Here is a 27757-nt window from a genome sequence, read left to right on the forward strand (position 1 = left end):
TGAAGGTCTGACGGCAGGTCGGAGTCACTGGGAGTCGGAACGTGCCGTGGTGCGATGCCCACCTCGGAACTCAATCGCAAAGCCACAGCTGAAGCGGTCTCATATGAAGCAATCCGAGCGGCGTTGCCACGGCTGCAGATGCCATATGCCCCGGGAGCCTCTGAAACAATTTCAGTGGGACCGCACTCTTGCCCTCGAACTGTGCGCGCTCGCTCGTAAGCTGCGCGGACATGGCGACCGAGTCGATCTCCATACCGAGAAAAGAGATCCTCTGCATGGGGCAGAGTTTGCTCTTCTCCCAGTTGACCCGAAGGCCCAGACGAGCTCGGTGCCGGAGCACTAGGTCTCTGTGTTCGCAAACCTGATCTCGAGAGTGAGCTAATATTAGCCAGTCATCGAGATAGTTCAGGATGCCAACCCCGTGTTCGCGCAGGGGAACAAGGGCTGCCTCGACGACCTTCGTAAAGATGCGAGGAGATAGAGCCAGCCCGAATGGGAGAACCGCATACTGGTATGCCTGCCACTCGAAAGCAAACCGAAGAAACGGTCTGTGTCGAGGTAAGATGGAGACATGAAAGTAAGCTTCCTTCAGGTCTATCGCTGCAAACCAATCCTGTGGCCGCATGCATTCGAAAATGCGTTTGGCCGTGGACATCTTGAACGGCAGCCTGTGAAGGGAGCGGTTCAAGACGCGCAGATCTTGGATTGGCCGTATCCCACCGGTCTTCTTGGGGACAATGAAGTACGGGCTGTAAAACCCCGACCTCATCTCGGCTGGAGGGACAGTCTCGATTGCACCCTTCAACAGCAGGGGGTAAACCTCCACCCTCATGACCGGGGCATTGCCACCGACCATAGTGAAGCGGACTCCCCTGAAGCAGGGAGGAGACCGTGCGAACTGAATCGCATAGCCGAGCCTGATAGTTTGGGCGACCCAGCAGGACAGGTTGGGAAGCTCTAACCAAGCTCCCAGAAACTGAACCAGCGGGGACATGCGAACCACAGGCGTCCCCCTGGAGGGGCAGCGAAGCGGAGTGACCGGCCCAGGCGTGGGTGGCATGGCTGCCCGGTGCAGGGGCACGGTCACACTCCGCACCCTGACTGAGGAAACCAGGGAAGGACCAGCGGTCCACGGGGGTCTGCTCTGCCAGGGGTCTGGCGACAGAGGGGGACGAGAGTGGTGAGGTCCGGAGACGGCACACACTGTCATCCGGGCCCTCTTGGACAGAGAAGGATGAGAGCGGTGAGGCCCGGAGGCGTCGCCTCCTGGGAAAAAACCGAGGCCATCACTGAGCAGCCCGTCTCAGGAGCGCCGCTTAGCCTGGCGTTTAGCGGGGCGCGGGGCTGGAGAGGGCGGTGGCGCCTTCCTGCGGCGTCCTCCACGACGTGGCCCGGGTGAAGGCTGCTGCTGGGGCCGTGCGGGAGCCGTGGGAGGCCGCCCTCGGCGGCGAGCAGGCTGAGGCGTCTGAACCGACGGCAGGGTGGAGGCAGCAGTGGGCCGTCGGGGCAGAATGTGTTTAATCGCCTCAGACTGCTTCTGTGCGGTCGAGAACTGCTGGGCAAAGTCCTCAACCGCTCCGCCGAAGAGGCCGGCCTGGGATATGGGGGTGTCGAGCAGGCGAGTCCGCTCAGCGTCCCGCATGTCAGCCAGGTTCAGCCACAAGTGACGCTCCTGACCACAGAGGTGGCCATCACCTAACCCAGGGAGCGTGCGGCCTCTTTCGTCGCTCGGAGAGCGAGGTCAGTGGCGGCACGCAGCTCATCAAAGAGCCCGAGGTCAGTCCTGCCCTCGTGCATGTCTGAGCAGCTGGGGCTGGTAGACCTGCAAGGTGCATCATCGCATGCAGAGCGGCGGCCGCCTGTCCTGCAGCTCTGTGAGATCTGGCCACCAGGTTCTGAGGACACAGTTGCATCGCAACAGAGCGTTCAACCAGGGTAACCCCAGTGTACCCATGGGCGACCGCCCCATCGAGGGGAGGAAAGGTGGAGAAAGCTGACGAACGTACACGGGAGGTCAAGGGAGCCTTCCATGACTTCGACAGTTCCTCATGCACCTCCGGGAAGAACGGTATTGGGGTTGGCTGCGGGCGTGAAGCTGCAGCCGCACCCAAAAACCAATCATCCCTCCGCGGTGGGGCTCAGATACGCTATGCAAATTCCGCAGACCCATGGCATTTCATCGCCATTGGCTCGTTTTATAATACTCGAAAATGATTGGCTTTCTAGGCGAAACCCCCATTCTCCGTCATCCGACGTAACTCGGAGTGACTACGAAAGGGAACCTCGGTTCTCACTAGAAGAGGGAACGATTCCTGCTTATCTTGCCGTGCTTACAACATGCTCTGGTTCGCTTCGGTGATGAAAAACCAGTTTGTATCAGCCTGTCGAGCTATATTTATAGGTCAAGGCCACGCCTATTTCGGCGGGACGTGACGTAGTGGGATATGGATATGGACATTGGATATGGTGTCACGCAGGGCCTCTCTTGATAGGCTGCTGCTGTTGCCGCAGGTCAACCAATAGGCATGCAAGCCGTCTTGACCAAGTCTGCTTGCTGCTGCAACGCGTTTTACATTAATTCAAAATGAAGGATAATTTTTTTGGCTTCAATATCTCGTGGAAAAGAGGTTTTCCCCATAGCGTAAGATATTACGCAGTACTCGTTCCCTCTTCTAGAGAGAACCGAGGTTACGTTAGTAACCGAGTACGTGTTTAAAGTCTAATTCTGAGGAAAAAAATAATAACTTTATAACTCGCAATTGAGTTTATATCACACATTTCTGACTTTATAACTGGACAAAGAAACAGAACAGGTGTAATGGGACTAATTACTTAACAATGGACTTAAATAAAGATTAGGGACAAAGGAAAACAGAGCCAACAAAGTGCAAACTAGATTAAAATAAACATACATGTTACAGCGACATAACAAAATGTGAAAAAATAAGGGTTTTTAATACTTTTGCAATGCACTATATATATATATATATATATATATATATATATATATATATATATATATATATATATGTATTTATGTATATATATATATATATATAATCAGAGAGATAATAAAAAAAATATATTATACACTCACGTACTACTAGGACAAATCAGTGATCTAAAAAAGTTGAAAATGCTTTTAAAAGTTTATTTTATAAAGAAAATGCTGTTCTCAACCAGTAATGGTGGCATAGGTCGAGAAAATATCTCTAGAATTGAAACCCAGTCGTGTTTGTTGCTCAATAAATATTTTTTTGCCGAAGGGACTTGCTTGGATATTTATTGGAGTTTTCTCTCTCCAGCTTGCTTTGTTTTTGATTTTAGCCGATGTTTTCTTTTCCTCTCTAACTCAGTTAAATCCGTTTGAAGTATTGTTGGAATTAAATTTTTCCTCTTTGCTCAAGGGGGTTTCATTATCTTTTATTTATCGCAAAATAAGGAAAAATCTCAGGACAATGTCACTATATCAAACAATAGAAAATGAAAACCGAATGCAATCGAAAGAAAGGTTAGGTGAAGTAGGATGAAACAAGAAACTTCAGGGATTTTATTCTAATAAAAAATACTATTTTCCTCTAATGAGCAGTTTGGCTGCTAGCTGTAATGTAGTTAGCACTTGCATTTGTCCCAGCCATTACGGTCATTCCTCGTGCTGGATTTAGGTTTCTTAAAACATGATCTGCTCAAAGGAAGTCATAAAACACTGTGAAATTTTAATAATGTAGTAGAGTTTTTCTTAAGAAGAAAGAACATTACAAGGTTTGTTCAATAAACTGCATTTTAAGGTCAGTGCCTCACGTAAAGTCTATTATGATTATGAAATAGACTTTAAGAGAAATATGCTTGTAGGTTTATGAATCAATGACATATGTAAGTACTTTTATATAGAACAAAATTTCCTAGTGTGACTATACACCCCCAAATACCCCCTCTCAATCAAAGAGTAAATTTAGAATATGTTACATATTTTATGGTATACATGTTTTAGACATATAAATGTAGCATCCATTTTTGTATTTAAGGACTATTTAAGTTGTTTGTTTAAGTCTTACATTGTTGTCAAAACTGGTTGAACAGGAGTTCAACTGGAGTAACAGAGACAAACTGTATTGTACTGTAATTCGCATTTACTGAAACTGTGTATCTTGCTGGTAAAACAAATGCTTGCTTTGAGTGTGTTGTAAGACACTACACCAGGATTGAGATATTACCACATCTTCAAACCACATGTCCCCTGACTATTAGCACTGACATGTAGGTTAAGCGTTAGCATCTATCTGCATTTATTACCTTATAGTTTTTTAATACGTCACATAGCTTCATGCATATTTATAAAATTGTTCAGACTGAGAATGCTGATTTAATGTTAGCCCACATTCTATGTTAATAAGTTGCTTTGTTGCTTGTCCACAATAAGCCTACAGTTAGGCAATTGAATTTAATTTGTTAGCAGAAGCAACACATTCTGATGGCAATTCGTAACTATTTTGTGTTTTAGCGAATTGGTGACTAAATTGCGTAATTTCATACAAAAAAAATTGTATGTTTTTTCTGCTTATGGCTCACTGATGGTTTGATTTGGACTTTCATACTTTTTTCTACAAATCTTACAAATTCATACAAAATTGCCACTTTTTAGTTATATTTTAGATCCAATTGGCAGGAGAGTTGTTTCTAATGTAATAAATGTAACGTCTCGGTTACGTATGTAACCCTCGTTCCCTGACGAAGGGAACGGAGACGTAGTCGAGGTGTCGACTGTTTGGGATCACGCTTAGGGAGCCTGTCACCATCTGCTCGATTGAGCAGGCCAGGATAGAAACATGAAAATACGCGTCCTTCAGGTCAATCGCTGCAAACCAATCTTGGGGACGGATGCATTCGAAAATGCGTCTCTGTGTTGTGATTCAAAACTCGCAGGTCCAAGATTGCCCGTAACCTGCCACCTTTCTTGGGTACAATGAAGTACGGGCAGTAGAAGCCGGTCTTCAAACCGGCTAGAGGAACCAGCTCTATCGCGTCCTTTGCCAGTAGGACTGAAATCTCCGCGCACATGACAGGGGCACGTTCACTCAACACCGAAGTGTAACGAACGCGACTGAACTTTGGCGGACGGGGGGCAACTGAATCGTGTAGCTGAGTCTAATGGTATGGCGGAGCCAGCTGGACCTGTTGGTAAGCACTCTCCAGGCTTCCACAAACCGGGCCAGGGAGACCAGAGGGACCACAGACGTACCCGGGGTGGTGCAGCGAGGTGGAGGACAGGGACCGGGGGCAGCCCAAACCAGGGCCTGAGTGTGCGTTGCAACACTTACCTTTCTCCACGGGTCGGCAGGGGGTAGGGGAGAAGGCATAATTGGGTCCTCGAACCGCACCTGGCTGCCAGCTGGCGACACAAGAGGGGGCTGAGGGGTGCAAGGCGGACTCCGGGGAGCCAGTGGCGGAATGATAACAATCTGAAGAGCTTGTCACCCCATCCTTGGTTGGCCTGTCTCAGGGACGCTTAGTCTTACGCTTGCCACCTGGTTTGGCAGCGCCTGAGACGGGCTGGGCGGCCTGCCTGCGTCTGGCTCCATGCTGAGGCCTGAGTGGACGCTGCTGCGGAGGCCCAGTGGGAGTGGAAGCAGCGGCAGGGGGACTCCCTAGGCGACTAGCAGGCGGAGGAACTGCCACTGGTGGCAGGGTGGAGGCAGCAGCGGGCTGCCGGGGCAGGATGTGCCGGATGGCCTCCGTCTGTGCTTGGGCAGCAGAAAACTTTTGTGCGCAGTTCTCCACCGCGTCGCCGAACTGCCCAACCTGGGAAATTGGGGAGTCCGGGAACCGAACCTTGTCAGTATCCGCCATATCAACCAGGCTGAGCCAAGGATGGTGCTCCTGGACCACCAGTGTGGACTTCGCTAGACCAATCAAGCAAGCCACAACACTTGTGCCCCGGAGGGCCAATTCGGTTGCGGTGTGGAGCTCCTGAGAGGGGAGACGAGGATCCCCGTTTAAGAAGCAGCGGCCGCCAGACACAGGTGTGCCGCGACAGACCGTTCCACTGGAGGGAAAGCCTCGTAACCCTTCACCGCTCCTCCGTCAAGGGTAGTGAGGGGGGAGGAGGTATCTATGCAGTTTCTGGCAGTAAAAGGTGCCATCCACAACCTAGTAAGCTCTCCATGCACTTCGGGAAAGAAAGGCACTGGGGCGGCGGGCTGAGAACCAGCACGGCCCGCCCAGAGAAACCAATCATTCAACCGAGACTGAGCGGGACACGATTGAGGATTCCACTCGAGCACAACAGCCCTTTTCAGCATAGCTGACATTTCTGGATCTGGCTCGGGCAACGTTACACTCCCAGGGGGAGATAACGCAGCCGAGTTATCATCTCCAGAGGCCAGCTCACCCTCTGATGCTGCAATTGGCATCCTGTCCTCTGGAGGTGCCCCTAATGAAACGACTGTTCGGTCTGTTACAGAGGGACCAACACGCTCAACGGGAAACTCCACCGGCTGCGGTGTGATGGAGGAGTGAGGAGCCCACAGGGAATGGTTACCGGGCGAGTATTCCATCACTATCCTCCGATCACCACATCCCACACGTCTTCCTAGCGTTGGGCATGGTAATGGGGACTCCACCTTCACGGACAAAGGCGAGTCTCGATCTCAACACAGAGACAGTCATATTCCCGCAATGGTAACATGAACCATCCACAAAAGCTGGTTCAGTGTGTTGTAAGCCCAAACATGTGATGCAACAATTGTGACCATCAGAAGGGGACGAATAATCGCGGCAACACTGACAGGGATGGTGACAGAGCCTGTACCAGTGAAGCACTCACTTTCTTCGCCCTCAACCGGCTGTCAGACAAACAAACACAGAATTGTGACACTGTTAAAACAGCATTTGAGAGCTCAGAAGGTAGAACCACCAGCACCGGGACAGACTTCCTGAAGAAGCGCCGAAACACTCGCTCGTTGTAATTTAACACTCTTCAGAGACATCGACATGAAGACCGATTGGCTCCGAAGCGAAAGACAACTGGTGCGTGCCTCTACTTCCGTATCTATACCCGCGGTGCGGAGCGTGAGATGCAAAGGTTGCACACCAATGTGCATTGGCTCGTTTTATCAATACTCTAAGATGACAGGCTCCCTAAGCGTGATTCCAATCAGTTGACGCGTCAACTATGTCGAACGTGAGCGACTGAAAGGGAACTATTTATTAGCATTTATCTGCATTGTGCACTAGAGCACCATTTGGTAAAATCAATGTAATGCACAGTCTTATTGCTTTATTAAAACTGCTGTGGAAGCTTCTGCCTTGCATCCTTTACATTTTTTAAGCAGAGTCAGCAGAGAGCCGTCAATCCTTCTCTTCCATTGCATAAGGGGTTGCGGGAAATATTATCCAAAAATTCTTTCCCGAAAATCCAATAATAGCATGCCATCTGGGTACTTTTGGCATGCTATTTCCAACGTACTATAATCTGGGACATGCTAATTCCAATCTTACATGTAATTTAGGATGGATAGCTTGCAAATTGGGCCGCAGACATTGAGTGGAATGTAATCTGGGCACCCCTGTGTACCCAGGATACAATTGTAACAACGTGTGGATGACACAAAGACGACATAAAGTTTGTGTGAGGTGTGAAATCTGTCTTTTCATGAGATTGAGGCACCACTCTGTGTGAAAATATATGTGACTCTTTGAGAATGTGTCTATTTTTCTTTGTTTATGTGTGTGTGCCTGTTGAGTCTATTGCTGGCTGCCGTGAAATGTTCTCTGACAGCGTGTGGATCTCCAGTTGGTCTTGACAGCGTTTGCTCATGGGCTTCAAATCCCACTGGCTTTACAGCCAGCGTTCTCTTCTTGCCTGGACACATATACACATACCCACATAAACACACGCCACTTCTAATTAACACAGCGCAAGATTTCGACAGACAAGCTACTTTTACCCTTTCCACCTCTGCACTTCAAACAGCTAAGCGCTAACACCATGCAGCGCCCATCATAACCAAGGTGACTGGTTTCAGAGGGAGAAAGATTGGCTGTATTTATGCAGTCAAATTGAGCTCTCTGGAGTACAATCTCGCTAGTAACAGCTCTGATTGCATAAAAGATGCACAAACCAGTCACTCAGAGAGGTATCAGCATAGACACTTCACTCGTTAGCTGTTAGCCTGTTAGCATGGGGCTATTGCAGTATTAAACTTATCCTCTTTTTTTGTTTCTTCCCAAGAATTTGCATTGGGATTCATCTCACATGGATCAAACACTTCCAAAGCGTCAGCAGCACTCGGCTGTGTTTACGCCACTTGATTCGTAATTATTTTCCTGGTTTGTTTTCCCAAAAGTGCTTTTATTTGTCAAATTTCTAATGCACATTATGCTAATACCGGCCCCTGTGGAGACGATGACAGGCCTACGATTCAGTTTCTCCATGCAGGTCTATCTCTTTCTCAGCTTTGATCTCTTTGGCGCTGATGCCACAGAGCCTATTTGAGTAATTAAGCACAATCATTGATCTAATTAAAGAAAGTAGAAGTTGTGTCAGAGGAAGCACCTCTTTAATAGGGTCCAGTGCATTATGGAGGACAATAAACAGACCAATACAAACCATGATTCGTTACTCAAATGGCCTTTCCCTTGAGTTCTATAAAGAGGCGGCACCTCTATATATTAACATAAAATAAATATATTTAATAAATTAGTATTAATGTATTTTCTTAAAAATTATAACAATTCATCCATCCAATGCTGATTTATTGTTCAAGAAACATTTATTATGATTATTATTATCATTAGTTATACGATGCTAATCATTATCATAAGATGGTTATACTGCATTTTCAGGATACTTTGATGAACAGAAAGTTTCAAAACAGTATTATTTGGAAATATATATATATTTTTTTTTCTTTACATTTACTGTCATTTTTTTATCAATTGAATACATATTTGCTGGATAAAAGTATCAATTTATTTAAAAATACCAATTATGTATTATTGAAAATTATTCTAAAGTATTACATTGAAAATCTAGCTGTTTTATTATTTCATTATTGTTATTACAAAAGCACTCTAAAATAGTTTCCTGCATTTAATTTGCTGTTTTAATCTAGATGTCCACTTGTAGTGTCATTGCTACTGGTGCATTTGAAGCATGCTTTGAACCTCTCCATAAGGGTTGAGTGTGTGTATATTGTGAGTACTGTAATGGAGTGGGAATAAGAAAGCTTTCTCACTCAGCGTTCACTGGCATTCAAGCCGGGTAAATCCAGAAACACCACAGACCCATGTGTCTCTGTGTTTATGACCCATCACTAATGCACCTGCAGCCGAGAGACAGGCTTAGTGTGACATATCATAGAAACGTCAGAAACCCTAAGAAAAGCCACAAGAGATGTTTTGTTGTTTGTCTCTCTCTCTTGGCCATCCAAACTGCCACAATCTTCCAAATGGCATGTTTGTTTATCGAGTCGCAGTGCTTATATTGGGCGACCATAATGTAAATGCTCTTGCACAACCACACTTTTGTTCACATCGTAAATTACACTGTTGCGCTCACTTTTTCTGCATCAGTCTGAATGGTTTGAGGTTAGTATATTACACAGCTGTGTGGAGAATTGTTGCTAATTGAGTGAAAAGCATATTGTCTCTGAGAACCAAACGCAACATTTAGGTATATTTACACTCAAGATTTTTAAATCTTGTTATATCACGTCAGCTCTCTGGAGATTTGGAGACAGTTCCTGGTGAAATATGCATGAGAACAGCAGCATTAGCCGAAAAGGACGTTTCCTTACAGTGTCTCCCTTTGACACATTTGATGAGGGCATGGTTGTACTTGTCAGATGAATTTTTGATTGGCACGTCTTGTTTCGGAAGGGTTCTGAAAGGGACTAGGGGGTGGCGAAGAAACTCGCTGAGCCACCTTCTCTTTGTTTTATAAATCTTTTTTATTTTTCATGCTTTGTGTTTTGTTCAAAGAATATATATCATTTATTAATGGCTCAATCACATAAGGGTAATATCTATATCTATTGATTTATTCAAAAATACAGTAAAATGCAATACTTACATATAGACAGTCACTTGAATGAACCTTCATAAGTAAAATATGAAATAAGTAAAATGAGTAAAATTATTTTTGGTGATGTAAATGATTTTTGTACTGTAAAGCCAAAAAGGTCCTGATGTAATATTGAAGAAAAAAGCTTCATAAAAAGAATGAAATTCTATCAAAAAATATTTAAAAGATATTTATCATAATGTTCAAGCTGCTTCCATGCTTTTATTTGTAGAAATATGAATTGTTGTGTTCCACAGAAAAAATAAGACGGATAAACAGGTTTCGAAAGACATAAGGCTGAGTAAATGATGAAAGATTTTTCATTTCAGGTGAACTATCTCTTTAAAGATTGAGAGAATCAATGGTTAAAGTGGTTGTGTGTTCTCGTAGCAAAGCTAACGTCTTTTGCCTCAAAACGTAATCTCATTTTAGGAGATCCATCAGCTTCTCTCACTCTCTTTCTTTCTCTCAACAAAGTAAAAAAAAAGAGAAGGAAACGGTGAACAGAGGCAGTATTGATCGAGCTGAGAGAGGGGTCAGAGGTGAATGAAATGTTGATTTGACACCTGGTCCGTGCTCCCTCCCTTTCTGTCTAGACTCTAGAGGGAGGAATGAAGGGTAAATCAAAACAGTGGGAGGCTGAGATCTCTCACAACTATTTAATGTTCGAATAGGTTGAACCTTCCCCTCTGTCCTCGCAAGAATAGCTTTCCATGCACTGTACCAGCCACTGTGTGTTTTTACTAAAGGAGAGGAAGAGAGGGAAGGAGGGCTGAATTGATTACTGGTTAAGTTGATAGACAGTTGGACAAATTCCTATCAACATTATGAAATAAGTAAACAAATGCAAATGGTTGTTCATGGCATTAAAAAATGTGATCCTATTGTACATAATATATAGTCTTTTGCTAATGTAGTAGCTACTCCAGTACTTAAGGGGGCGATAGCGATGTCTGTGCCATTTAACCAAATTTGCTGTTGTTCAAGAATCAAATATAAACATAATAATGTATTGACAGTTTAACTTGCTTGCTCAGAAAATTATGCCCTGCCTTGGCAGTAGTTGACATGAAAGCAACAGCTGACTGTAGAAGAAGATAAATTATGCTAATGCTTGCTATGGACCCTAGAGTAGACGCTATATTTAATTTGACACAAATGAAAATGAGGCTGTGAGCAATAGAAGTGTATTCTGTTCAGTTTTCCAGAATTCAGTCAGTCCTATTTTCAGTGTTTCAAGTAGACCTTTGACACAAATTTCATGATTCAATTCACTTCATAAGCTTACAATTCGATTCAATTCAATTCGATTCGATATAGATTCATTTGTTTATATTAGATACAGTAAATGTAAATTTTTCTGAAGAAAATAAAATTTTAAAAGTTGTATACGAACATACACATTTTTGTTTCTACTCCAATTCGGGGGTTTTTTTAAATATCAAGCATCGCGTTAGTTCTGGCAGGTCACGTTAGTCAAGCTCGCATCAGCTGACTCTCAGCTGATCCACGTCTACCTATAGAAGTATGACGCCTATCACTGTATACATATATAAGCTCCTTCAGCATTATCAGCAGCTATCGCGTTTCTCAGGAGCTAATTACCATCCTCCATCCCCAGCACCCGCAACTCATCAGTCAGGATTTGGTTTTCCGCTTGAATCAGAATAAATTCTTGCATTATGTTGTACTTTCAAATCTTGAATTAACGATATTGCATGCATTCATGTTGGTTCTGTTCTGTTTACCCTAAGGGGGTTTATTGCTGCTCTCCCTGCTATTATCAATGCTAGGCTGCATGGATGCGCAGGGAGTTCTCGCCCAGAACGGAACCATACCGCCAATCCAAAATGTATGCTAATTGTCAATCGTATTTGACGATAGTGGTCATGACTGAAGAAACATTTAAAATGTGGCAGTCATAAAAACTTGTTTTAAATGTTTTTAAAAACATAAAAAATCATGTGAAGTCAGGTTTGCATTCATGTATTTGCATACACGTATCGAGTGCTTTTTGGGCCTAAAACAGATAGGATAATACAATATCATATATATGCTTATATGTTATACAGAATGTTAACTGGACAGAGCTTAATGCGTTTACAATTGAAAAATGGATCTAACAGAACAAACAAAACCATAAACCTTGCGAAACAAATAAGAAAGAAATAGTACCGATCTCTATTTTTTGGCTCAGAGGCAAGGTTATGTACTCGACCCTTTGTTTATCTCATCTGAGATGCGTATCCTGAGGTGTGGTTGGGATTAAGTTTGCGTGTGCAGTTTTTCTAACCCTGTTAGGGCTGCATTAAGGAGTGAGTAATCTCTTCACACGCAAGTCCTCGCTCTCTTTCATTACCCAGCAGTGCTGCCCGGATCTATAGCACTCTGCCGCTCCATATGAAACCCAGACCTGTCCAATCAATATGCCCCAAGGCTGCAGTGAGGGCAGAGGCTGAGGAGGATGAATCCTAATTTGATGAAATACGCATTTCGGATCGGTCCGGATGCTTGCAGGGCTGGGGTAATTGTCGACAAATACATCTTAAAGGCCGGTAGCTGAGGATTGCTTTCAATTAGGGCTGGACGTTCTATTTAGCTGTTTGTGGACCACTGCTCGCCTCTCACAGAGTCTGAGAGAGAACAAACACTCGCATACTCACACGCTGGCACTATAGTGTCTCATCAGGTTATTGCTCTGAAAGGTGCATTTATGATTTGGCAGGCTTTAACTGTAAGCAAAGCCAAAGCGGTGCTTCAAACTGTTTAATGGACTCTTAAAATATCCTTGTCTTGTTTGCTTGTCTCATTTTGTGTGCAGAAGTAAAATTGTCTGCTCATACCTTTATTTTATTATGTATAAGATGACAATGTGTGGCATTGATCACTGATAGTTTCATACAGTGTTGGGGAAGCTGCTTTCAAACTGTAATACACTATAATTCTGATTTTTGGATAAATAACTTGTTTTGAAAGCAGCAGGGGAGAAAGATATATTGCAGCAAAGAATTAAGAATTTGTTCAAAACATTAATTTGTTCCTTTATTTTAGCTGTCGTGGCCTCATTTTGCTAAGTCGTTCCCTTGTTTTATTTCAATTGTGACCATGGAGGAACAAATGAGTCAAACATTGCCTTGTACATTTTGGGATATCGCTTTTACCCAGCATGCTGTTACTGCTAAATATGATCACAGCTAGCTAAAAAGGTATTTACTTGTGTCATGCGGGAGATCAAATAATCATTAATTCCATTAGCAAGTGTTAGCTTGGTAGCTCGCTAACTTTTGGTAACTCTCTTTCAAAAAGGACATCTGAGGTTCAGAAGAAAAAGCCTTGTCAAATAATGATTTATTCGTTAAAAAAAAAAATCTCTTGGTTACTTCCAAAAGTTGATTCCATATGTATCTCTACTGAGTGCTTTTAAACTTTTCAGTGGAAAATGTTTTTTTGTTTTTTTTTTACTTCTGCTTTGGTCTATGTGGTTCAAAGGTCTTGGATTCAAGTGTGACTACTCAGTCATTTCATCAAGCTTTTCTGTTTTTTGGTGGGGTTTTTTAGACAGACAGACAGATGGTCGTTTCAGGTCAGCTCTACTGTGTTTTGACTGGCATTTATGAAATATAAAGTGAGTCTGGGAGCGCTTCAGCTTCTGTTTGCAGTGTGATGATCCATTGATTTGCTGTCTCTGTCTTCTGCAGGGACGTACGGACCAGATACAGGGTGGACGGCAGCTTTTCCTGAGTGTCAGGAAAGAAACCAATCGCCAATCAATATAGCTGACCAAGACACTAAGGTCTCGATGGAGTACCAGGAACTCACGTTGGACGGGTTTGATGCAGAGTCGTCCAACAAGACGTCAATGAAGAATACAGGCAAAACTGGTAAATGTGCACAGATACAGACAGTCTGTGATAGTTCACTAAAAAAATATCATTGATCTATCATATCATAAGATATAAGGCAGAATGTCCTGGGTTGCGTTTCTCAGACGCATGAGCTAAGTTGATCGTAGAGACGGTTGCAATTGTTCTACGATCTTCTTAGGCTTACAATGCTTTTGAGAAACTCAGCTTTGGCCATTAAAAAGTGAATGGGGTTTAAAATGGGTCATAATATTACCTAACAAATCCTCTAAAGCCATGTGATAGCATTGCTCAAAGACAAATATTTAAGTTATCACTCTCTAAAAGCATTTCTAATAAGTGTTTCTAATTTTGGAATTATTTTATATATTTATTATAGACTTGAGAACAAAAACAATTATTGGGTAGGGAAATGGAATGGACAAAGAATGGAATGTGCCAAGTGCTGCCCCATGCCATTGATTTCTACAAATTATAGGTCACATTGAATGGAAGTGTTCAACTCTTGTAAACTCTGGGGGCAGTCATGGCCTAATGGTAACAGAGTTGGACTAGTGACCGAAAGGTTCGATTCCAGTACCGGAAGGAATATGACTGAGGTGTCCTTGAGCAAGGCACCTAGCCCCCAATCGCTTCCCGGGCACCACTCAAGGCTGCCCGCTGCTCGGGGTGTGTGTATCCACATTTGCTGTGTGTGTTCACTACTCACTACTCTGTTCCTAATGTGTGTGCACGTACTTGGATGGGTTAAATGCAGAGGTCAAATTCCAAGTGTGGGTTACGATACTTGGCCATCACGTGTCACTTTCACTTTCAAGCTCTATCATACTTTTATGATGCAATCTTGCCCCTGAACATTTCACACCCGAATTCTGTTTTCATTCTACAGTCTTGCAACATTAAGCAGTGCTGCAGCGGAGTGTATTGAGGAAGTTTACACAGACACGAATTGCCCAGCATTTCCCTCCTTAACATAATCCGTGCAGAGGAAGACAAATGTCCCGCTGTTGTCCCATGAATAATGGAGAGCTGCTCTGCTATTTATAACTGACACATGAGTGTTTTATCAGAGAAATAATCACCTGGAACAGGGCGGCACAATAAACCTACAGACCCGCACCTCTGAATTATGCATGACTCAATCAATGTTTTAAAATAATTTTCTCTATGGACGACTACAACGTCAAGTGACCCTTGACCTTCTCACCTTGAGCGAAACACTCATTAGGGATGTCCGGAAAAGGAATAAGTGTGAAAAAATGAACTTGGATGTGTTTGCAATGGAATACTTGCGTATAATACAGTATATAGTGTGTACACCAGTGGTTCTCAACAAGGTGGCCACATAATGACTTAAAATTATCTTATTAAATTAAAAAAACTCACACAAAAGAACCTAATATGAATGCTAAAAACACAAATCAATCAAGATGTTTTATATATATATATATATATATATATATATAAACATACCCAATCTTGAATCCTCTACAATCACAAAATGAATATGGTTAATCATTTTTAATATATCAACAGTCCTAAGTTTAAAAAGAAGCAGTATTGTAGTAATTACAGCAGACATACCAGAGACCATATCTTGAAATATTGTGTTGGACGGTCGTTTAATTTAATAAAAACATTAAATTAAATGATAAATGAATGATTTATCATAAAAATATAACAATCACATATTATAAATATGTAATAAATAAACAATGATAAGTTAAAATGCTTTAATCCAATTTTTTATAAAGATGCCTTATTTTTAGGCAGTCAAATCTATTTGTTGTGTTGAAAATGGAAGATGATATCAAGTACATTGCATTGTTGGGTATAGTATTTCACTCGGCGTGCTTTGTTCTGTCCCATGCATACTGAAATATCACCTACTGTGCACAGTATACATACCATATACTGCAGAAAAGTAAAAGCAGTATGATATTTCAAACCTAGAGGCGTTTTTGCAAGCGATCGAGCGAGTGTGTGTGTTGCTGGACTGACCAATACACAAGCTTCTCTCAGACCCCCACCAAATTAAACTTAAGAAATTCATGAGATCTTGGAACCTTGAAGAAACATTTGCATTGATCAAGGATTTGCTGGCAGGCTAGTTTTCACAAGCTGCCGTTCCAAGGTCCTGCTGGCTTAGCCGTCTAATTCCTGCCTGTTTGTTAAAGCTCATGAAGCTCAAAGCCGGAATAGCTAATGAAACTGATTCTCCCTCTCATGACGGATTACGTCAAAAAATCAACAAAAGACCAAACAACTTAAAGAGGAGTCGAGAGAAGGACAGAGAGCGGCGTTGTTTTTTCCCAGGCTAGAGAGTGTGTGTTTGTGCTAGAGCGTGTCATGCGTCTTACTTTTGCCCCTGGCTCCTCCAAGTCGTCACTCGTCGTTGCTGTGGTGACGGATTCAGACTGCCACCAGTTGATTGCTTCAATATCTCAATGGTTGGACACTAGCCTGTTTCGCTAAGATTACAAGTGAGGTTTCCTTTAAATAGGACACAAATCTCTTGTGGCAAGCGGCAAGTAAAAATCACTCCGAAATTCAATCAGAAAAAGAAATCTGTCCAACAAAGGCTGTGCTATTTAAGGTTGCGCCCATTAATTAAAGTCCGGTCCTGGTGCGAAAGACCAATTTGTGAATCTAAATGCTCTTTGAAGGAAGAGCTCTCGCTCTCGGTTCCCCATTTTTTTTAAGGCTCTTGTTTTATGAAATAACAAAAGGAATAAATAAAAAGCAATTGGAAATGATGTGAGGGGGAAATGTCTTCTCTGAGCAAATTACTGCTTCATTTGAGACCTGGCCTTCTGAGGGCAACAGCAGAAAGGAATTGTGTATAATATTCAGCCCATGTCCCTAAGGAAACTAAAGGAATAATCATAAAATAGTGAAAGGAAGTGTCCTCCAGTCTATTTTCAGTCAATGCTTGCAATGCATTTGTTTAATGTACATGCCAAGAAAGTGGTCTTTATTTCTCTTTCCTCTTCTCTGCTCCTCACAGTGGCGATCTTCCTGAAGGACGATTATTTTGTGAGAGGAGCCGGGTTACCGGGCCGCTTCAAAGCGGAGAAGGTGGAGTTCCACTGGGGCCAGAGCAATGGTTCTGACGGCTCAGAGCACAGCATCAATGGCAGGAGATTCCCTGTGGAGGTGAGCCTCAGCTAATCTCTCTCCAACGTCTGTTCCATATCTAAACAAACCAGCCCCACCAACTCACAACTCTAGCCTACTTGCTTTATTTTGCCGGCTACGCCAACTTGTTTTTTAAATTTCACTCTTACTTGGGACTTCTTAAGAACATTCAAGCAATATTTGAAGAATGCTATAAATTTCAAATGGCCCCAGATTTGTGATGCTTTAGGGTATTTTGCCTTTGATGTTTTGGTGTATAAGAGTGTCCATGATAAAAAAAAGAAGAAAATTCTAGATTAAAAAGGAATTTAAGTTAATGGTGCTAAACTCTAAACTGTCATGTGGTGTGACCAACACGTAAAAAGTACAATTATATCGTCATGTACATTGTCATTCCAATAAATAAATATAAAGATAACTTTTTGGGGGAGTCACACCAAATGACATTACAAAATGAACTAAGCTTGACTTTACATAATAAATGTCAAATTATCTGATATTTTAAGACAATTTCTGTATTGATCTTGACATGACATACTCTTAAGGGTCTACTGAGGTCCTTTTCTATTTCTTCATATTGGTCTTATGACTTTGATTTGACAGACACAAGTTTTCCATTAATAAGTTTTGACTTTTAGGACTTTTTTGACTTTATGCTCTCAACATGAATTTTAATTCAGAAATTATTCTTATTCTGATATTCATATCAGTGTACTGCATTTTAATGTATTTTTTAAATAAATGAATAGAAAAAAAAGAGCATCAGGTCATTGACCCACAGCTCTTGGAAGTCTAAAATGAGCTTTATCTGGACTTTGGTAGTCTTTACTTTGAAGAAAAGCAGGAAGAATCATGGTCGGGTGGAGATCGGAATGCTTGGCCGTCTGTTATAGAAGCGTGTAAAGGGCGTTTCTGTATTGATTGAACAGGGCATTATGGAGACGAGCTCTCTCTCTTGGGTCTGATCACTGGCTGCTTGTGTCTCTCTTTGCAATTCTGATTTATCATTATGGCCGCCTGGCACTTCTCATGCACACTTGAGACCGATTTTATCACCCAGCCTCAAATATGCAAGTGATCAGAGTTTTGCATGTCTTTCAACCTTAAGTGCAATTAATATTGTTTGATTTGGTGGTTGTAATTTTATTGCCCTCCCGCCCAACCTAATTTAGAGAGTAAAATATGTGTTCGTTGGCCTGCATTAACGTCCCTCGTATTGGCAGTTTGATGTGGCTTGGTGTGATGATGTCATCACAGTACAAATCGCATTGGCACTTAAGGTCTTCTACTGCATTCTACCAGCTATTTAGATATTGTTTGCTTATAATAAATAAAAAGACATTTATAAAAAATATAGAAAGAATTTAAATAGATTGTATTAACTCAGAAACGGCATACCCAAACGAAAACAGATACACTTCATGGACTCTTTGCACTAAAAGCATAAGTATGTTCTCATTTGAAAGCAGACACTTGGCAGTTTATTATAGAGTCAGAATTAACTATTGTCATAATGAAAGTTTCAGCTTCAAAGTTTTGTAAAGTTATTAGAAATGTATTTTTATGAAATATATTTATGAAAATAAAATTGAAGTTTGGCAGTTTTTAAATCTAGAAATGCAGTGCAGCGAAAGCCACATGTCTGACCATCTCAGATCTGAAGATGATAAGTCTAAAACTCTGAATTTAATTAAATGTTTTTAATGATCATATCATGTGACTTTATTTTGAGAAGACTCTAAAATGCTAACTGCAGCTGTGAGAGGCCAATGCGCTACAGTGATTTTACTACATAAGGTTTTGGAGAATATGTTTATTCAGAACCAGATGCATTTTAAAAAGAAATAGCGGAACCACACGACATTCGGTTGAGTTAATGATTATTTTTACTGAATCAAAATCTAGTCTATCTAATTCCAGAACAAAATAGTCTTATGAGTCAGTTATTTTTAGTGAATGAAAAAGCAGTTTGGCCGCTGTAATTCTGCCAATTCCTGAACAAATGACTCTTGTGAGCCAGTTCTTTTTAACGAATCAAAACAGCACAACCGCGTAGTCTAACAGATTCTTGATGGAATGACCCTTATGAGCCAATTCTTATTAGTGAATCAAATCTATACAGCACAACCAGTATTGTCAGACTAATACCCAATGAGACAAATCATTTTAGTGACTCAAAACCATATAGTGTTACCATTCTAATCCTACCAATTCCCAAACATCTGACTAGTATGAACCATTCCCTTTTTCGGTGAATCAAAACGCCACTCCCTTTTTAGTGAATAAAGCACAAGCAGCTTAAGCCCAGTGCGTACAACACCGCATGCACTAGAAAGACAGAAGAGACAGAAGAGTCACAACACTTTGAAAGCTGTGTGGACACGACTGCGCGCAAGACCCATCTGGATGTGGAAATTTAAGTCTTTAGTCTTAAAGTCTTAAGGCCTTTAGTCCAACCAATTCCTGACGGAATGACCCTTTATGAGGCAGTTCTTTTTAGCAAATGAAACACATTTGTGACTCAACTTGTATTGTATTTATGGCTTGTGAGACTCGAATCAGTGTAGTGACTGGTTGTTTGTATGACGATAAATACATTTTTTCAACGCTCCATTTTATAAATTTGCATTTGCAAACACAGTCTTTGCAAGTGTTTCCTTCAAGAAATAAAAGTGATCAGATAATCGTGTAGCTTCAGAGCCACATAGAGCTGAGCTTTTGGACAGTCTCACTAGAGCGATCTGTGTTTAGGTTCCTGTGATGTCTGTCTGTAGTGTGTTTGACTTGTTTGGTCTGTCACATTTAGTGTCTTGCAGTCGATGTGAGTTGAGCCTGAAGCTCAGAGAATGTAGATGAGGCTGCTCTTTTCACTCTGTTACACAACCATAGCTGAATAAAGAAAAGGCAAAGAGACAGACGTGACAAAGAGGAGTTTGGAACTTCACAGAAGCAGCAGAAACATAGATGACAAGAAGAGAAACACGAGGTAAGGTTAACAACAAAACCGAATAACAAGACAGAGTTGAAGTGAAGTGTGGCCTATTATGAATTAGTCTTCATCAGCCAAAACGCTATCTTACAAGCAACACGCTCATTAACGAAACAAATTCGAGTCAGAAAGCTAATTAAGGCTATCAGCAGTGGAGCTCTGTGGTTTTCCTGGCGTGACGTCACGTGTTTTGGGCTGTGCTCTCTTCATGAAAGCTCTCAGACCCAGATCCTTCATGCAACTCTGATAGCAAACAGCATCACCTGTGGATTAAAGCCATTTACAAAAACATGCATTTAACGCAAGTGCTCATATGGTTTCCTTATAAAGTGGTCATGACATGATTTAGAGGGTGTAGACTGAGAGAAGAGGGCTCATTAAACTGAATTAATTACACTAATTAGAACCACTGAAGAATTATTGAAAGACTAGGGATGGAGGGCTTTTTTATGGTTGTTGTTGTTGTTATTGTTGTTGTTTTGATTGCTATTGTATTGTCTTTTTTGATTCTCTTTGTGGCAGATTTTTTCAAGCCAACAAATGTTAACTCATAATATGCTGGATAGGATTTTGCATGTCATTAGAATGATTAAAGTCACCTCAAACTATATGGAAATAGTTTCTAACTAAATGAAACCAGAATGACTGTTGCATGATCCCAATGAAGTAGTGGTGTTTCCTCCTTTTGAACAGATCAGGGGCCTATGAAGCTGGTTTAGGTGGCTAGCCAGGTATGTTTCAGTTTAGTTTGCACCAACCCTTGGGGTTTAGGCACCATGAAAGTGGTTTGGCTTTTAGCAGTGTTCATCGCCATAGTAACTTACGCTCCACGGCTAACCTGGTCCGGGGCAGGTTATGTTCCAGGTAAGAGGTTGCAAACCGAACTTGGACCAAATCAGCTGTGAGCAAAGTGACACATGTCTGATGCGATAAAGTCACTCCACCTGTTTCTACTCCAGATTAAAAGTCACTACATAGCAAATTATTTTTGAAGACAAAATCATCTGGCTTTGTAGTATTGCTTATTTAGAATAATAATTTTGTATGATTTAGATATTATTTATGCAATTATTATACCCTTTATATGTAACCCTCGTTCCCTTACGTTCAGTCACTCCGAGTTACGTCAGTGACTGACGAAATAGGGGTTTCGCTTAGAAGCCCGTCCCCTTCGAGTTCTACAAAACGAGCCAATGGCAAAACAATGCCATGGGTCTGCGTAATTTGCATTGCCCAACTCCACCCCACCGCGTGACTGGAGGTAAAAGGAGGAGCACGGCAATCTCGCATTATGTTATGCTGAGGAGCCGAGACCAAAACTCCAGGCTCAGGGAACGAGGGTTACATACGTAACCGAGACGTTCCCTTTCGTTCAGTCAGTCCGAATTACGTCAGTGACCGAGTACGGGATGCATATGGAGAACTCAGAGGTATCCAGCCCGCAGGGTGGAAAGCTTCAATCTTGAGGCAAGGGAAAGACACCTGCTCGGAAGAGACTTACTATGGAAATAAACACGTGCGGGTTGCCCAATGGGGGCTCATGGAGGCACCTTGCCAATCACAAGGGCTGACCAACCGGGCATGCACAGTTGACAACATCAACAGTGCAGGAGGAACTCAGGGTCTAAGAAGAACTCATCTGAGTGAAATAGCGCACGTATCCAGTCCAGGGAGTGGAATGGCGCAGCAAGCAATAACAACGAGCAGGTCCTACTTACTGGCTAGTGGAAGCAAGTACATGAGAGGACCATAGCTGTCAACATTGAACATTGAAAATAAGGGAGATTTCCCGGAATCCATCCCCAAAATAAGGGATTTTTTTACACGATTCTTACCCACAAACTTTAAAAAAAAAAAAGCACTAATCATTAACAATCTAAAGAGTTTATAACTACATATAGGCCTACATATGTGAGAGAGAGAAAGAGACAGTGTGTGTGTGTGTGTGTATGAGAGAGAGAAAGAGACAGTGGGTGTGTGTGAGAGAGAGAGAGGTAGAGAGAGACAGTGTGTGTGTGTGTGTGTGTGTGTGTGTTAGGGGTGTGACCGTAACCGTGAGACCGACGGTTATAGTTGAACACCGTCATTAGAACTCTATAACCGCCAAAATCGTGTTATTAAAATATTTGTTACATTTTTTATCATAGAGAATGTTTAAATACTAATATCAGCTTACGAGGGAAACGGAGGCGGAGTTAGTGGTGCTTCGGAAGTTCGGAGGCTGCTGCAGGAGATGATTTGGTAGAGGTCTGTGCCCCTTTACAGATCAGAGCGCACGCTGACACGGAGTTAGGGTTAAGCTTTGTTTATACCATGGTTTATACTCGACGCGTCCGCATGAGCGAGAAGGTGCGCGCGGCAAAAATGACCAGTTGGGTGCGCAAGACCACATTTCGCTTTGCTGTGTGCACGGCTTTTTTTGTAACAGCGATTGCGGCGCCGCATCCGAGGATGAACAACTTCAAGCCGAATCTGCCCGAGCTTGTTCGTCTCACACAATCAGAGCGTAAAAATACGGGATATTTTACGGGAAAATACTAAAACGGGAAGACAGCGGGAAAAGAGCTAAAATACGTGAGAAACCCGGAAAAAACGGGAGGGTTGACAGCTATGGAGAGGACACTGGCTCTACCCGGAGATTATAGAATTTTCGGAATGTGTTGGGTGTCGCCCAGGGATGTATGTTAGTGAGCCGCCATGCTCTACAGCCCAGGAGGAAGCCACACTCCGGGTGGAGTGTGCCTTCACACCTAGGAGGCATGGTCGACCCTGCATTTGGTAAGCCAAGACAATGGCGTCCACTATCCAGTGAGACAACTTTTGCTTGGAGAAAGCCTTTCTCTTCAGCTTCCCATCATAACAAGTAAAGAGCTGGTCTGAGGTCCTGAAACACCGCGTTCTGTCTATGTAAGCACGAGGGCACGTACTAGACAGAGCAGTGCCAAGGCTGGGTCTGCCTCCTCCAAGGGCAGCGCTTGCAGGTTCACCATCTTGTCCCTGAAAGGAGTGGTGGGAACCTTGGGCATGTATCCAGGCCTGGGTCTCAGGATTACGTGAGAGTTAGCCTGTCCGAATTCCAGGCATACTTCATTAACAGAAAATGCCTGCAGGTCCCCTACCCTCATGATGGATGCCAAAGCAACCAGGAGCGCTGTCTTCATAGACAGGAACTTAATCCCACTGATCACAACGGCCCAAAGAGAGCTCTCTGCAGGGCAGATAAGACCAATGCAAAGGTCCCAAGAGGGTATAAGAGGAGAGCGAGGAGGATTTAGTCTCCTCGCCCCCTTAAGGAACCTGACGACCAGGTCATGCTGTCCCACCATTTTCGACTCTACAAGGTCATGGTGTGCAGAGATCGCACCCACGTAAACCTTCAGGGTGGAAGGAGACAGCCCTCGTAGGAATCGGCAGGGCTTTGTTCCAAACCGTAACCCTCAGGTCACCCTGGCCACCAGCCAAAGTTTCGCCTCTCGCGGAGGGGACAGATTGGGGTATGGCAGAGGGGACTCTACCTCTATTACGGAGGTCATTGAGTCTTGACCACAACACTGCGATGGTCATGTTCCCGCAATGAGAACATGACTCATCCACAAATGCTGCTTGAGCGTGATGTGATCTTAACCCAAACAAGGCAGGCAGCGATTGTGCCCATCAGACGGCAAAATGTGTCTACCGCACCCAGAAGTATACAGGCGAGACATCTTTGAAAAAGACGTGCCATGTGTAAGCTCTTTTAGAGAGGAGGAAAAACTCAACAGAGTATTGAAGCGCCCAGGGAGAAACACACACACTGTTGGCAGATCACTGCACAGATCAGCAGCAGGCAATGTGATCTCGCTGGAATACGGTGTCACACCAACAAACTGAAGAACCACTCATCTCGTCGTATTAGAACTCAGAAAAGGCTTGCAGAGGAGTGAAGAGAAGCTCTTGGCTCCGAAGCAAAAACGTAATGCGAGATTGCCGCGCTCCTCCTTTTATACTCACGCGGTGGGGCGGAGTTGCGCTATGCAAATTCCGCAGATCCATGGCATTTTTTTGCGATTGGTGATAGGCTTCTAAGCGAAACACCCATTTCGTCACCCATTTCGTCAGTCATTGACTGAAGAAAGGGAACAAATTGGTACGACATAGACACTTTTTAATTAAAACAATGTAACTAATTAATAAAACATGGCCACAGATTCATAAGACATGTGAACAAATTCTTAATTCACAATATCTCTTTTTTTTCTGCATGTCATGTGCGATTGAATGATTAAAGGCAGTCACTTTCATTCATGAATGAGTCATATGACATGCTGGGGGAAAATCAAGATAACATGGCCACAAATTAAGAATTTGTTGACTTAATTCCCTCATTTTAGTTAAATTGTGGTCATGACATAACAATTCAAATGAGGGAACAAATTAGCACACCATGGCCTCGATTGAACTAGTGTTACATGTCTGTTTGTATTGTATTCAGTTTCCCGCCACTCCTTTGCTCCCATGGTCACCGTCTTCATTAGTTTATTTTGCTCAGCTGTGTGTCTTTAATTATCTTGTTAATCAGTCTAATTAGTTCCTCCCTGTTACCTGTGTATTTAAGCCTGACTGTCTAGTTGTCTGGCGTCGTTGATTTTGGCCTGTTTGTCCTGTCCCGTGTTAGAGATTTCCTAGTATTTTGAGTATTTCTGTAGGGTTGAATTTATGATTAATAAAGACTGCTGCATATAGATCATGTTTCCTCGTTGCTGCAACCAGACCTATAACAACTAGAACAAGAGAATGAATTAATAAAATGTGAACCTTATTCCTGAAAAAATCTGTGAAAGGTTTTTTGAAAACAAAAAGTTGAAAATGATTCAGTGCCCTGCAGAAAGAGTTCCTTAAAGGGGTGGTAAAACACATTTTTTCGAAGGCTTGATTGTGTTTGTGGGGTGCACTGTAACATGTGTTCATGCTTCGTTTTTAAAAAATTGCAATATTTTTCAATATTTTACCTTTATTCTACACTGCTCCGTCCCTCCTTGTAAAAACGGTCGGATGGTTTCCGGGTTCTATGAAGCCAGTCCCTCAAAAATACGCAATGGGCTCAGATTGGTTAGCTGGCCTAGTGTGTTGTGATTCGCTAACCGTCTAATGCATGTTTTTCGGAAACAACGGTAGTTGTTACCGGTAGTTTGTGCTTTGGTGTATTATAAACAATGGCATCAATCGGACCCAGAGAATGTTAGTGAAGATGATCGAGCAGAACCTGTTCAAGAACGGCTGTTAAACGACTTTCATAAAGATTTGTCTTTTGTTGTTGTTTCTGTCTCATTACTTTTTAGATACGCTGTAATTAAATTGTACTTATTATTATAGTTTTACAAAAAATAAGCTTCATATTCATTAACAAGAATTTCATATATAATCGTTCTAAAAAATTATACTAACCTTACAGTCCTCGATGTTTTTTTTTTTTTTAAAGACTGCGGAACTATAGAGATCATAACTGACTGTATGGCACCTTTACTTTTGTATTTTTAGAACGATTGTAGCCAAATATCTGTCGCCAGAACCCAAAACGAACACTAAACATTGGCTTTACTACAGAAAGTAAGCCAAATCAAACACAGAACCATGTTTAGCATGCCTGTAGATAAACAGGCATTTAGATAAACAATACATAAAAGCTCTAAGTTAATCAAAGAATAATTTACACTTATTCCAAGTTCGCTGTTGAGATTTAAAAAAAGTTTGTAATGTTAGGTATGAATGAGAATTTAACAAGCTGGTTTGCAGAGCCAAACAGCGTTGTCATTTGTTTACTTCCTTGTTGCAACGTACAATTAACAATACGAACTATTGCAGGATAACACATAGACGAAAAATAAATCATACTGTACTTACAGGTTGTGGGCCGTAAACAACAGCTTCTGTTCTTAAAGTTGGAACTGCTCCATCTTTCAGCACAAGTCGTTGTGCGAATCCTGCATTGAACTCGCGAAGATTGTGGAAGCTTTCCTCCGTAAAATGTGCAGCACAGAGAGCGAGATTTGAGTAATAATTATGAGGGACCGAGTTAAAAATACATTTTAACCATTGATCCCTAACTCCCCCGTCCCTAGGAAGGCTGAACAAAGTGGACCTGCAATCCGGATGAAAATAACAGCGTTTCGACGGCATTGCTGCGGCATTGCGGCAACAACAGCCTAGTAAACCACAACAACTCTTCTCCAAAGCAAAAATGGCCTCGCCCCCCTTATTCAGTATTCTTGGAGGAGGGGTTTAGGGGTTAGTGATGTCAGCAACCCTGGAGGAATGTCGTGTAGTCCCTACCGACCGTTTGCTGTAGTCCTTAGAAATTGATTTATTTAACGTCTCGGTTACGTATGTAACCCTCGTTCCCTGAGTAGGGAACGGAGACGTTACGTCGGATGACGACGAATGGGGGTTTCGCTTAGAACACCTATCGACTTCGAGTATTACAAAACGAGCCAATGGCGATGAAATGCCATGGGTCTGCGGAATTTGCATAGCGTATCTCCGCCCCACCGCGTGGGTATAAAGGAGGACGCCGGCAACATGCAGGTATGTCTTCGCTGAGGAGCCGAGACTGAACTCAGGCGTCTGCCCAGCGGTACAGCGGAAGTGGCAGGGAGACGTAACGTCTCCGTTCCCTACTCAGGGAACGAGGGTTACATACGTAACCGAGACGTTCCCTTTCGTAGTCACTCCGAGTTACGTCGGATGACGACGAATGGGGGTCCCCGTGAAATCACGCCACCTTCACAGCTGTCTTCCAGTGCCCTGCGAAAGTCTGATCCCCTTGTCGTGATACTGGCACAGACGAAGGAGTCCTACTTAACACAGGAATACCAAGGTACACTGGGAAGCATATCTCAGAGGAGATATGCCGCAGCATGCCTACCCGTAGGGAGGACTTAAGATACACATATGGCCGGAGGGCTACATATGGGTGAACACTGAAGTGACCAGCCCGAGGGGTGGCAACTTTCAACTCCAGGAGGGCAAGATGGCTTGCCAAGGGAAAGACACATGCTCAAGGAGGCTTACAGTGGAAATACACATGTGGGGGTTACTCAGGGAGGAACCATGCACACGGAGGCACCTAGCCGACGCCCAGGCAATAGACACTGGCGCCAGCGTCAACAGTGCAGGAGGAACTCAGGGCTTCAAAGAGGAAGGCTCACCTAAGGAATAATCGCACGTATCCAGTCCGTGGAGTGGAATGGCGAGCAAGCGAAGACACCTGAGCGGGTCCAGCACGAGAGGACACAGGCTCCACTCGGAGATTATAGAATCTGGCGAATGTGTTGGGTGTCGCCCAGCCTGCAGCTCTACAAATGTCTGCCAGCGAGGCGCCATGTGCTAGAGCCCAAGAGGAAGCCACACTCCGAGTGGAGTGGGCTGTCACACCAAGGGGGCACGGTCGGCCTTGCTGTTGGTAAGCCAAAGCAATGGCGTCCACTATCCAGTGAGACAACCTCTGCTTTGAGAGAGCCTTTCCCTTCAGTCTCCCACCATAACAGACAAAGAGCTGGTCTGAGGTCCTGAAACACTGCGTTCTGTCTACGTAAGCGCGGAGAGCGCGTACTGGACAGAGCAGTGCCAAGGCTGGGTCTGCCTCCTCCCGGGGCAGCGCTTGCAGGTCCACCACCTGGTCCCGGAGGGGAGTGGTGGGAACCTTGGGCACATATCCAGGCCGGGGTC

The 27757-nt window shown here is 43.2% G+C and overlaps 1 protein-coding gene across 1 annotated transcript in view; it reads left to right on the top strand.

Annotated features, from left to right (window-relative positions):
• ptprga (protein tyrosine phosphatase receptor type Ga) overlaps positions 1-27757 on the top strand; it is a 290375-nt gene that overhangs the window by 150790 nt on the left and 111828 nt on the right. The window contains exons 3-4 of the mRNA XM_077202673.1: positions 13762-13944; positions 16934-17082. Of these exons, the coding sequence (XP_077058788.1) occupies positions 13762-13944; positions 16934-17082 (332 nt within the window). The remainder of the gene's footprint in view (positions 1-13761; positions 13945-16933; positions 17083-27757) is intronic.

Source organism: Siphateles boraxobius, unplaced genomic scaffold, assembly GCF_051911475.1.
Source record: "Siphateles boraxobius isolate OS27281-9 unplaced genomic scaffold, OSU_SipBor_1 5, whole genome shotgun sequence".
In the NCBI taxonomy this organism is placed as follows: Eukaryota; Metazoa; Chordata; class Actinopteri; order Cypriniformes; family Leuciscidae; genus Siphateles; species Siphateles boraxobius.